The sequence below is a fragment of the Arvicola amphibius genome, chromosome 12, assembly GCF_903992535.2.
Source record: "Arvicola amphibius chromosome 12, mArvAmp1.2, whole genome shotgun sequence".
In the NCBI taxonomy this organism is placed as follows: domain Eukaryota; kingdom Metazoa; phylum Chordata; class Mammalia; order Rodentia; family Cricetidae; genus Arvicola; species Arvicola amphibius.
Genome location: NC_052058.2, coordinates 159329864 through 159343310, shown reverse-complemented (window position 1 = coordinate 159343310; position 13447 = coordinate 159329864). Strand labels below are relative to the sequence as shown.

The following is a 13447-nucleotide window of genomic DNA, read 5'->3' as shown; positions in this document are numbered from 1 at the left end:
TGCCCTCTGTGCTGAGTCTCTCCTTGATCTGCCCTGTGGAGAGGGCTCTGCTGATGTCAGCATCCAGCAATGTGCGCAGCCGGGGTTTGAGTGGCTTCAAGCCGGCCACAGGAACTTTCATTCTTCCTTGACTTGTATTTCCCTTCCCCAGAGTGCCTGGTGTTTCCCAGAATTTTTTTAAAAAAGCCTCATTCCCTTTTGTAAGTAGAGGGACCTTTCAAAGAAGGCAAGGAGCTATAAGAAGCTTTGAGATATTTCTGATGGGGCTTAAGCTAATGCTGAGATTCTGTGCTGTGATGTCTGACTTCTTGAATTCAAAAGTTGTCCATTCCATGTTGTTGCAAATTGCTCATTTTTGGAGTTAGTATCAGAGGATTGTTGAGAGAGATCTAGATTTACAGAGTGTGGCTAACAACTTCAAATGCAGTCCCCGCCTCTAAAGGAAGTTGCTAGAAAATCTAATTTTTCTTAACTTTTGAATATAAGGTCATGAGGATTATTCTTCATCAATATAATCAGAGTTTACCTCCCCTTCCCTCCTTTTCCCCCCTCCATCTGTCTCTGTTTCTCTTTCTCTTTTTGTGTGCACGGTTTTAAATTTCTGAGAACCTGAAGGACAAAATGTCACCCCAGTGGTACAGACCTATGCCAAAAGTTTCTGGACAATTGCCTAGCTTAACCTTCATCATTAAAAAGGAGCCATAAAAATTCTAATGAAAGAGCATAATACAGGAGGGTAGTAAGTACTTCGGGTTAAGAAAATATAAAATTTCGATATCGCTGGTAGTAATAAATACCATGTGCTGAAACCTAGGCTCCAGGTGCCATGTTTGGGTGTTTATAGAAATTGTATTCAATTTTTTCTATGTCCCTGCAACATGACTTTCTCATTCGATATTTTACAGACAAGAAAAATGAGGCTTATAGACATTAAGCAAAGGTGATCACACAGAGCCTATAAATTTAAATCTAAGGTTATCTGGAACTGAAGTGTAAACTCTTCCCAGAGTGCCTCTCATGAACTCATGGATATCAGCTTGCAAAGTGAATGGATGGCAGTACTTGTATGAACTGGACACAGACTAGAGTCATCTGTGAGGAGGGAACCACAACTGGAAAAAAAATGCCTCCCTAAGATCAGCCTATAGGAAGTCCTTGGCACATTTTCTTAATTAATGATTGCTATAGCAGGGTCCGGCCCAATATGGGTGGTAACATCCCTGGGCAGATGTTCCTGGGGTGTATAAGAAATCAGCTGAGCAAGCCATGAAGAGCAAGCCATTGAGAAGCATTTTTCCACGGCCTCCGCTTCAGTCTCTGCTTCCAAACTTGGCTCACCTTTATGATGGACTATAAGCAGTAAGACGAAATAAACCCTTTCCTCCCCAAGTTGATTTTCGTCACGGTGTTTATCAGAGCAGTAAAAACATAGCTAAGATAGAACTGAAGGAGATTTTGGGTCTCCACAAGATTGGAGAAATTTAGGTCTACAAGTATTCATTGCTCCAGAGTCTCTAAATGCACAGAATGGGAACTACCACATGTTCTGAAAACTTTAGGTCATGATATGATAGCCAAATGCATAGATGGTGATAGCATATGAGCTCTGAAGCAGTAGTAACCCACTTTGTTTCCTAAAATATTCACACTGTTTGACACAGGGCTATATCATAGGCACTCAGTATACAATAGTAGATTAGACAATGAACAAGGAAGAAACCAATACATATGAATATGATCTCCAAGCTACCATGGTTCTGTTATCTCTCCCTGAAGTCTGAAGTAGGAAGAAATGCCATATAAGGAATTGGGTATGTTTCTTTGCAAGGCCAGCCTAATGTAGACACAACATTACATAACTACCATTTGGATGCTGCAGTTTTCCATTTTTCCTACCCATTATTATGATTCTATTAACTATATATTCAATGGAATAAAAACTTATTCAAGAAGACATAGAGGTACTTTTTAGAACAACTAAGGAGCAGCATAATGACAGAGTTCTGCTAGTTCTCAGCTCCTCAAATGATAGGACTTTGGGAAAGAGCCTTGAAAGAAAGTCAAATCATTACTATAGCCCTCGATTAGAGTAGCTGGAAATCACACGGCTGATTTCCATGCAATATGATAAATATCTGTGGGAACAGGACCTCAGCTCCCAAACACTAAGGTGCTTCAGGTCCCCCCTAAATCACAGGTGGGTTACTGGAATATTCTAAACCATGTACCACGTTTTTGCTCTTGGCGTTACAAAGAGTATTTTTAAGAGTCATTAGAAGCCACCCTCATTATTAGAACATTTTACAATCTATTTGTGAAATTCAAGGGTAAAACAGCATTAGAAAACTCACAAAGCAGACTTAGATTTAACAGACATATGTATGCAAAGACATGCACATCCTTGTGTTCATGATAGTACACAGACTCTCGGAGTGATGAGACATATTCACATAATTTAAATATTGGTTACGTGCTACAAATATACACATGAATGAATCAAGACTTGCACACCCATATTTCAGCCTGTTTTGTTTACTAAATGATAAGGGAAAACACTTTAAATGAAGAGACATTTCAAGTGAAGTGAATTCTTTGAAGTGAAGCATTCTTTGGAAAGTAAGCTAAAATTTTCCCATTGATAAACTATGAATGATAGAGAATGGTAATTTTTATGTATGTAAACCTATATCCGTGTATGCATATATATTTTATATGCATATATGAGAATATGGGTGTAATATAGCAGTACATTTATGGGAGATACAAAGAGTTAAGTATTAGAGATAGTTGCATGTATATTTTAAGTTTATTTACACACAAGCTTTAAGAAGTTAATTATTTCTTATCATCTGATTGGATGGGTGCAGAAAAGGGGAGGATGGACTAATCAGCCCAAAAAAGGACTTCTGCAGGCCAGAGATAAGAAAGACTGGAAAGAAAAATTCTGCTGAGGAAAGGCGGTCATAACATTGGAAAGCTTGAACAATATGGGATTATGACTCTAACATTGAGGTTCACTATTCTAGTTAATAATAAAGTATTATGAGTGACAAGAATATTCCAAGTAATGTGTACGCTAAGGGGTAAGGAGATCGGGGCTGCTGTGATTTACTGCCCTCTCATATGTCACTTGCCCCTTAATTATCATTGCAGAGTCTATTTTAATCCCTTAAAGTATTAACCAGTTATAAATTTCAGGCAAGCAGGAAACTGACTTGGTTAAAATGGAAGAAAGGAAGAAGTTGCCTTGGCTGGAGTGCTTATTAAGATTTTCGTTATGTTGTTATTACAAGGTAGTAGCAAGGATTTGGATCTGGGAAATTGTCATTTATGAAACTAAAAGCATATTCTCCCTTGGATGAAAAAAGGATTTGAATGATAAACCAAATTTGATTTCTCTGTGTAAACATTTTAAGGTACATGTTATTGAGTAAGTTTTGTCCTAATGCAGCCTACTTATAGGTACTTATATGTATATACATACTTATAGGTTGAGGAATATTAAACCCATGTTTTCTCAATGAGCACACACAGAGAATCATCATAATCGCCAAGGCTCCTTATGCAGTTTGGAGTTCTTAGTTACTTTAAAATTTGCCTACATTTCCCAACACCAGGTTCTATTTAGAGCTGAACTAATAATGCATGATGGGAGATTCTGTCTTTCTAAGTAAAGCTAATTCCATACCAAATGAATCAAAACACCAAATACTTGGCCATGAATACATAACCATACCACTAAAAATTAGTGAGATATGGCATTCTTGGAAGTCCTTAAGAAAAACTATTACTGATATTAAAACTCTTTCCACACCTCTTCGATCATAACATTTCATTTGTAATCAGTCTTCACTTCTCAATTGTATTAAAAATGCTGAAATTGAGATCCCTCCCCCCTCAACACAGCCTTTCTTCCCAGTGCATATTTAAGAGTGATCTCTGCTTTGTGATTATGATAGTGTCTACAGGTGCATCTTATTTATGTTTATAGCATTTGCAGGAAGTTGCCCCCTCCCCTTTTGTCAAAAGCAGGAAAACAAAAATGAGTTCATTTTCTTTCTGGTAAATGCTGGTAGTTCAAGGGCAGAAAAATCATTAGGAATCAAATTAAATTAATATGCCTAAGTTCAAAAAGGCATTGTAAGAGAAAAAGAGAAACGGTTGTAGCCCAAATATAAGTGACCGTATTGCTTCTTTGTGATTAAATGTGTTTCCCTCTTTTATTATAAGTAGGATCACCCTTTCTCTTGTTTCCAGTTCGTCTTTTCACTTGTAATGTGAATTATGCACTAGAAACAAATTTTCTCCCTCATAACTGAAAAGACACATAGTATCATAAGAGAAAAACCAGAATAAAACACATCAAGTTTCTCTTTTCTTCTTTGATGAAAAAAAATAAATGTTCTTTTATTTTTATCACAGTGGGAAGTGTCTGATTAAAATTCACTTTCTTTCTATTCCTTAAAATAATAATATTAATAATTCTAAAAGGAGGCTAAGAGAAAAATGAGCTGTGATTCACCCATAGACCCTGCTGCAGAATCCTAAGCATCATGTGGGGATCTGAGAATATGAGCTGGAAGAAAAGTTACGCTCAGCACCCCCGGTTTTCTACTCGCTGCCCAGAAGTGTAAAACCACAAACACGTGTGAAACTAGAAGGCTTTTTTTTTTTTTTTTTTTTTTTTTTGGCCTAACATTTTTCCAAGCAGACAAACCAGTCAGCAGCAAGGACTCAGCAAAGTTTTCAAGCCACCCTGACCTTAAACACAACTTTCCTACAACACAGAACAAAAGTCACGAAGAAAAAGCTCACCTGTGCAGGGCTGAACCAACCATGTGGGCAGGCACAACGCTCCCCACAATTTCCCTTGCCCTTGGTGCTGGTCTTGTGGGGGCTTTTCCGTACACTGTCCCACAAGGTGACCAGCTTGGTCCTGTTTGAAGCCGCGCCCCCAGGTCCCGAGGAGGGCATAGTTTGAGAACTGTACCCGAGCCCCTGAGCATTCCTCTGCCAGCCACAGGCACAGTGGGCATCCCTGACGAGGGTGGGGGCACTCCTGCCAGCATCCATCCCATCGGACCCCCGGCTGCAGCTGTGTTGCTTGGTGAGGTATGCATTCATGCTGCACTGGTGCCTACTCTTTTCTTTGGTCAGCACTGCATAGAAAGGCTCTCTCTCACACACCCCTTTCTTCCAGGCAGTTGTAAACGTCTTTTCTCTCTCCGGATGCCTCGGTGTCTTTGACAGCTGCTATAAGCGGTTCATCGTGGGAGCAGAGGGAGCAGCGAGAGCAGCTCTGCACAGCATTATCTGCGGGCTGGTAGCTCTTTGTCAATAGATGACTCAACTCACAGAGCAACTTGACAGTATCCCTGCTCTAGGCAGAAGCAATCAATGCTCCACACAGCTGGGCTACAAGACTGTACACTTTGTTACAAGCCCGTTTTGGATGGAGCCTCACAGCAACGAGTACTCTTCACAATTTGGCGTTCTCGCTTTCCCCTCCTCCCGGTCCACACACGAAATACAGGTCTCAGGAAAGAGTACTTTTATCAGAATAACAGGGACCTTTCCAGACGTGATGCATCTAGGCAGAAACACTGCAACATAAGCAGTGTGGAGTGATGGGAAAGTTGAGCTGGAAAGGAAAGGACCACTATTTCTGGGAATCGCTTATCCAGTTGCCAAGACATGGACCAAGTCAGGAAATAATTAAATCAGAGCTTCAATATTTACCTCCCAAAGTATTAATTAATTTTGAAAAAAATCATCAAGGTCACAGTGTAATACTAAAATCCGTTAAATTTCGAGTTTATTTAAAATCATTAATGCTATGATGCAAGTATATGTTCTTTGTACTATGGACAATTATTAATTTTATTTCTTTCAAAATATGATGACTTTTAAGATTCAAAAATGATAGATTGGTTTATTTTAAAACAGTATTTTTCCTCACCCCAAATTATTCTGAGGCTTTACTTCCAAATACCTTCCCACAACAAATTCATTCGCCACAAAAAGAGCCTGCATTTTAAACTGAAGGATATATCCAACCCTGTCATTCGGAGTCTGGTTTACTAAGACATAATTTTCAAAATATTTCACTAAAAGTGAGGGAAATCTATCCAATTTAAAGCAATCTCTTTCCAAGGAGGACAGACTATATTTCAGTTTCAGCATGCTTGCTGAAACACATCCGCAGCCTTTTCAGTAAAGGGAAAGGCTAAGCACAACCATACTTAGAAATGATGTTATCTTTGTGAATTTCCACATCTTTGACCAGACAGTCCATTCCTTTTACATGTTCCTCAAGAAAAGAATCATTGGTTCAATTGAAAACTAAGTTGTCATCTAGTTAGGAGCAAAAAATGGCATAGCCCAATTCTCTAACTAGCTAATCATAAACAACTGAATGCAATCAGACCTTGCAGTGGGCCGAGGAGATTCTGGGACACTGCACACCTGTTTCTGTCTCACTTAAGACTTCTTACTTTAGGCTCCGGGACTGTTAACTTGTCCATTTCTACACAAGGACCCCTGATAAATCATTGCTAGATTTAAACACTGGGGGAAGGAGCAGAGACCTACCCTCACACAATTCCATCGAACGATTCTTTCCCAGGTTCTACACAAGCACCTACGGAGCAGTAGCAAGTCTAGTAGAGAAGGCATTCAAAGTAGCTTTGCTAAGCTGGGTGTGGCCATGGACTTTAATCTCAGTGCTGTGAGGGACAGACTGATATGGGCTCCCGGGAGCTTGATTTGCCTCCTGCTTATGAGATTCTGTAGGAGACCCTGTCTCAAAAGAAGAAGGTAGAGAGCGATAGGCCGTGTCTCCTAATGTCCTCCTCCTAATCTTCAGTGCATGTATACACATGGGTGCCTATACCAGTCCCCAAAAGTATCTACACACAAACACACGATAAAATAAATAAAGGGGAAGCACTTCGTCTATTACGAACCGTTTTCTCAAGCACCTCTCACACTGCCCAGGACACAGTAAGCATTTTTTTTTTGCTCTTTTGTTTTATTTTTGAGTGAAGATGTGTGCTTACAAGCTCCTGTATATGCACACGTGTACACACACACACACACACACACAGAGAGAAAGAGAGAGAGAGAAGAAATGAAGGTGATAAGTAAACTTTTATAGTGACGCATAAGTCAGCAAAGCTCCAGCCACAGGCACCCTTTTAGATTTTGGCGCTAGATTTGAGATGACACTCTTTATATGGATGTTTATCTCATGGAGAAGAAGAGGAGGAAGAGGATGAGAGTGACTGGAACTACCGGGCAGAGATAGTTAATAACTTCATTTTACTCCTGAAAGAGAATTGAGGAGGCAAAATCAATACAAAAGGACATGAAAACCGAGGCAAACAGATTCCTACAGGGTACTCAATGGGAAGCAAAGAGAAATCCCTTCCTATTCTACAACCTATGTTTTTATTCTGGACCAAGATATAAATAACGCCTGAAAGAACTCCTGGGTCATATGAAGCCCCAGAGTTTCAGACCTCTCTAGTGCCACCATGACACACGACTTTACACAGGTCTTTGTCACAATATGACAATACCATCACTTCAATTGACAATGCTGGGGACTGAAAACGGTGGATCCCTTTGATCAAATGCAAGCCATAGCTACTTCTCTGGTGGTCTGAGCAGAAATCATTGCTCAAAAGCCCATTGGCGTCTGCAGAGAGGACACGCTCTGTTTTCATCTCAAGGATAGGCATCAAGCTGTACAGAGTAAGTCTGTGTGCGTCCATCACGGTTCTGTGATGGCGTATGCAGCCAGACAGAGAATTCCCTGGATGGGCGCTATTATGGTGTTATAAATCATCATAGGTTTCTAAATCTGCTCTTTGTAGATTTTTCAAATGAGCTGTTTATTCTTATCAAAAATATCTATTTTCATAAGCTCCGTATGCCATTTCTCAGTAGATAAATAAGTAGCCTATATTGCATAGCCAGTGTTACTTTTGCTCAAAGATACTTAAGAACACAGCAAACTTTTATCAAAAGCTTACCAAGACTATATTGAAATAATTATTTCACTTAGTATGTACAAACTAAATTTTATTTTCAGCCTTCTCCTTTCCACCAGATTTTTTTCCTTTCAAACAGGATATTTGACTTTCTGCATCTGAAGACAGACCACTTAAATAGATAAATACACCCAACGAGACCTCTGTACTATGAGACAGACCCACTAATTAACAATAATCCAATTTGATCATTCGTAATTGGACAGATGTAATAACCACGAGATGACATGAAATTCTGGTGAAACAAGAATTAGCAATGTTCAAGCGCACATCCTACTTATCATTGTGATTTAACTTAGGCAGAAGATGAACTGGGTTATGCCTCAATGAGGTATATCTTATTGAACTCTCGGTGACCTGGCATTGACTCTGCATAACAAGCCATAGCCTTAAAACAAGAGTTCAAAACTAATATCCTGGCCTGGTTTGTTTAATGAAAATAAACAGCACACAGATGAATCACTAAATAAATTGATGTATACTAAAATATTATGCAGAGTTTTTTCCAAATAAAATTTCTTTCAGGTACTCTATCCATATGGGAAAATGCAAATATTAATTACAAAAGAGCTAAGTGCTTGCTGTGAGGGAACTGGAAAGCAGAAGCCCTTTAGCTGCCACAAGGAACAGTGAAATAATTGTAGGGACGCTGTATCACATTAGATAGAATCTTCTTTGGTTTGAAAAATGAAAAAAACATAAATGTATAAATGCTGGCAAGTCAATACTATTCTGTTTCTCTTTGGCCTTGATAACTGTTGTATGAAAGCACATTTAATTTTCAAAATTAGAGAACCAAAAATATTTAAAATATCACATATTTTAAAATGATTTCCAAAATGCTAGACATCTTATAATACATCTTATAAGACATCTTATAAAACAGAACAAGTGGGAATTCATTGTCAATGGGTATGTTTCCAGGGTTGCAGAGGTTTAGGCTGGACAGTCACATTGATAGAAAATAACACACACAAAAACCTTCCAAATGTTCTCAAGATGAAAACAATATATTTGGATTTTTGTGGGAAATGGAGGTGAATTAATCATAATTAATGATAACACTATATTATAGAACAGTTTTCAGGAAATGTAGACTTATTATGTTTTAATGCACTTAGCAGCACCATTCCACGAATCAGAACACTAATTATGTGACATAATTTTAGAGATTCTGAAAAGAACAATAGTAAAATTGCAATAATTTTTTCTAATATGCATATTTTAGCAGTTGAATTTATGTGCTGAGTTATACCTCCATAAGTAATTTGATCTCGTGCTCTGAGATTCAGCTAACTTCTGTAAGCAACCCATTTTTCCCAGCACATTAAGTCACATTATAAAGTATCTATATCTGTCTATTTAAATATCTTTAGTATTTGTCTTTTTCTCTCACTCACCATCATGACTACCCTAGTCTAAGCTCGCATAAATTTTCTGTGCACTGGTAAAAGAGCTTAGTTGCCATACACCCTTGCTCTGATTCCAGACAGCCAAAGTCAGTCCTAAAATAAATTGTAACCCATCCTATCTTGCTAATTATTTATCAGGCGAGGCTCAGTCGCTGGGATCTTCATTCCCACAGATAGAAGCGGCTGTATGACTCTTCTCCGTGTCTTGTGTGATCCTGTTCTCGCTGCGCTTAGCAGTCTGGTTCATGTTTCATTCCTCTCGTGTCTTTAACTCACCTGGAGTCTGAACACAGGTTCTCAGATTCAGCATTCGGTCACTGGTCAAGCTGTTGTCTTCACTCCGAATTTGTCCCACAAGCTCTACTGATCTTTCTGTCAAGAGTACTAGGAGCTCTCTCTCTCTAAACCACCCTAACACATTACGACCCAAGAACTGGAATTCCGTTTGCATACCAGCTCCAAAACCAAGTTTCAAGCCTTGTCTTCTACTGGGTTGGCATATCTAAGTCTCCTTTTAAAGAAAATCTGGAGTCTTACTTGCTCCCAGAAGAATTCAATGCCATCTACTCAGGAAAGTAGCTTTTGAACAGTGACTTCTTTGAGGATAGACCACACTTTCCCTCTACTTAGCATTGATTTAACTTCTGTGAATCTACTAGAAGACTATCTTAATTGTATGTAAAATAAGAGTTTTGGTTTTACTTTCCCATTCCCTTCACAAAACATAACCTAAGCCATCACCTTCCAGGTAATGAGAGTCTCCCTTGCATCTGTACCCTCTGACCTCAGCATAAAGCAGCAGTTGGTGTTTATTAAAATAATCAAGGAGGACGACAAAGGTATTTTACATTGGCCATACCAACATGAGTATTGTAGTCTGTGGCACACTTCTCAGTGAACAATGAATAAAGGGACAATAAATTCTCATGGTCATCAATCCAGTGCAGCATTTATTATGGCCAGCTGCATAATTGTTAAAATTTAGTTTTGTGAAGAAATGTATTAATGGTGAGGCCGTTGATATACTTGTCTTGAAAAGTATTGAAATAACTTATTATTTTATCTAGAGACTAATTCATAAAAACTGAACTTCTTGACAACAGGATCTCTTTTCTCAGGTCTTTATAGGTAGTGTGAAACCTGGAGAGTTTCATCAAGTTCAAAGCCAGTCCCCTCCCAGGGGACAGATGACGGTGTCATCTGGAGTACTCTCTGTTCTTGTAGCGTCCTTGCATTCAGTTCCTGGAACCCACCTGAGAGCTACAACCACTGCCTTCCAGGCCCAGGCGCTCCAGTGCCTCCTTCTGGCCTCCACAGGTATTACAAGTATTCACTGATCTTCCATGCTTGCAGTCATAAATATACATATAAAAAATAGTATCTTTTTAATTTTTATTTAAAAAATAAACAGTATTTTTTTAAAGTCATCATAGAACCTTCATCCAACAACTGATGGAAGCAGATGCATGTTGTTGGAAGCCGCTTATTCATTTTCAGACTGCCCAGACTCCCAAAATTACCACTCAGAAACTGTACTAATCAAATCACTGCTTAGCCCATTAGTTCTAGCATCTTATTGGCCAAATCTTACATCTCAATTTAACCAATTTCTATTAATCTGTTATCACTACATGGCTGTGACTTACTGGCTAGGTTCTGGCTCGTCTGTTCCCAGCGGTGGCTAAATGGCATCTAACCGACTCCCCCTTCTTTCTCCCTGCATTCAGTTTAGTTTTCCCCACCTAGCTCTATTCTGCTAAGCCACTGGATGAAACAGCTTCTTTATTCGTTAACCAATAAAAATTCAATAGCACATATACAGAAGGACTGTCCACACCAGATGCAGAGATCCACAACTAAGCACCGGGCCCAGCTTCCAGAGTCCAGTCGCAAAGAGGGAGGAGCGATAATATATGCAAAGGGATCAAGAGAAACAGATGAACCAAGCTAGTAGGAGCTCACTGACTCCAGGGAGTCAGGGGCTGGGAACCTGCATAGGACCAAACTAGGCCCTCTGTGGGTTACAGTTGTATAATTGGGGCAGTCTGTGGGGTCACTGGCAGTGGGACCAGGATTTATCCTTAGTGCTTGAACTGGCTTTTTGGAGTCCATTCTCTTTGGAGGGATACCTTGCTCAGTCTATATATAGTGGGGAGAGCCTTGGTCCTGCCTCAAAGTGATGTGCCATACTTTTGTTGACTCCCCAGTGGGAAGCCTTACCCTCTTTGAGGAGTGGATTTTTGGTGGGATGGGGGGAAAGGAGGGGAAAGCAGGAGGAGGGGAGGAAATGGGAACTGGGATTGGTTGAAATGAGAAAAGATTTTTTTAAAGTAAATAAAAAAGCCAATCAACTTAATCAATTAAGTAGGGAAATAATCTCAGACTCTGTTAATACCATAGTTCTACCCAAGAAGACATGGTATAAACTGAATGACAAGTCACAGAGCTTAAATGTGTGTTTGAGAGGTGAAGGACACTGAGAATCTGCCCACACCTCCTAACAGTCAAACTACAAAGTTCAAAGATGTAAAAATTACTATATTTATAGCAATAATTAAAAAATATTATAAATGTACATGGTACCAATTCCCTCAGATTTATTTATTAACACAGTTCTGCCCAATACAAGCCATGTTGTTTAAAAGATCTTTAAAATCTATTTGCCTCGAATCATTAAAATTCTGTATCGGTCCATGAACTGGTGCTTCTGCCAGCCTCGGCCAGAGAAGCTTTTACTGCAGAAGGTAGCAGCCATTAATGCAGAACTTCGTAACTGGTCAAAGCCCCTGAGAATAAGAACACTGAGCTTTCAAGTATCTACATAAAGCACTGTCTCTGCCCCCATCAAGTCTCAGGGAACATCACAGAAGGGACAGAAAGAACTGGAGGATGGGGAGTAGCATGGTGGCATTCTGTCCTGGTCATTACATGGTTGTTACAAATAGGAACTCACAGGATCTAGGTGTACTTACACATATGTGACCAGCATAAGATCAAGCCATCTGAAACACCAGAATGGGAGGGAATGGTTTCCTGAGTCAAGAAGCTGAGATAGGAGAAGCAATTTCCCCAAGTCAAGAAGTTACCAGCAACTGATGGTTGCTATGGGTAGGGTTATCTCTTCTCCTTACCATTGTGGCCATTGTTAGGTTTCCCAAACCCCAGTGGATGACCCCGTTCCCAAACACACATGGCTGGTGCTAATTGAAGCAAGTGGCTTAAAAAAATAATACATCAGCCGGGTGGTGGTGGCGCACGCCTTTAATCCCAGCACTCGGGAGGCATAGGCAGGCAGATCTCTGAGTTCAAGGCCAGCCTGGTCTATGAGAGCTAGTTCCAGGACAGGTTCTAGAAACTACAAGGAAACCCTGTCTCGAAAAACCAAAAAAAAAAAAAAAAAGAAAAAGAAAAAATAATACATCAAATTTATAAAAGGAGGACATGAACTTGGGAGGGAGATGTGATAGAAACTTCTGGAGGCTTTCATAGAAGGAAGTGAGGGGTGGTTAGGATTAAGATACATAGTATACATGGATATAGTTTTTTAAAATTAATAACATTTCTGAGTCATTAAATAATCCCTCCAAAGTCTTCTTCCTATGCCTAGCTGCTGGCAACTACCATTTTATATTCTGTTTCTATGAATTAAACTGCTTTATATATTCCTCACCCTTAATGTGTGTACAGTATTAACCCTTTTGTAACTGGCTCATTCAATTCTGTAGAATGTCCCTGAGTGGCCTATGTTAAAAATAGGATTTCCTTCTGCTTTATTGTTAAATACTATTCCTCGTGTGTGCATATGTGTGTGGGGGGGTGCTCGTATGTATGCATGTGTGTGTGTGCATGTTGTGATGGACTACAGTAGATAGCATAGATGGGTAGAGATAGATATTAATACATAGACAGGCAAACAGAAAAATAATGTCCATCTACTGGTAGATACTGAAGTAGTTTCTAGGTGGTTGGAACTAATTCTCA

General features: G+C 39.4%; 1 protein-coding gene across 1 annotated transcript in view; it reads right to left on the bottom strand.

Moving 5' to 3' along the window:
- Dlg2 (discs large MAGUK scaffold protein 2) overlaps positions 1-5124 on the bottom strand; it is a 701330-nt gene extending 696206 nt beyond the window's left edge. The window contains 1 exon segment of the mRNA XM_038313618.1: positions 4816-5124. Within this exon segment, the coding sequence (XP_038169546.1) occupies positions 4816-5124 (309 nt within the window).
- Positions 5125-13447: the final 8323 nt, after the last annotated feature.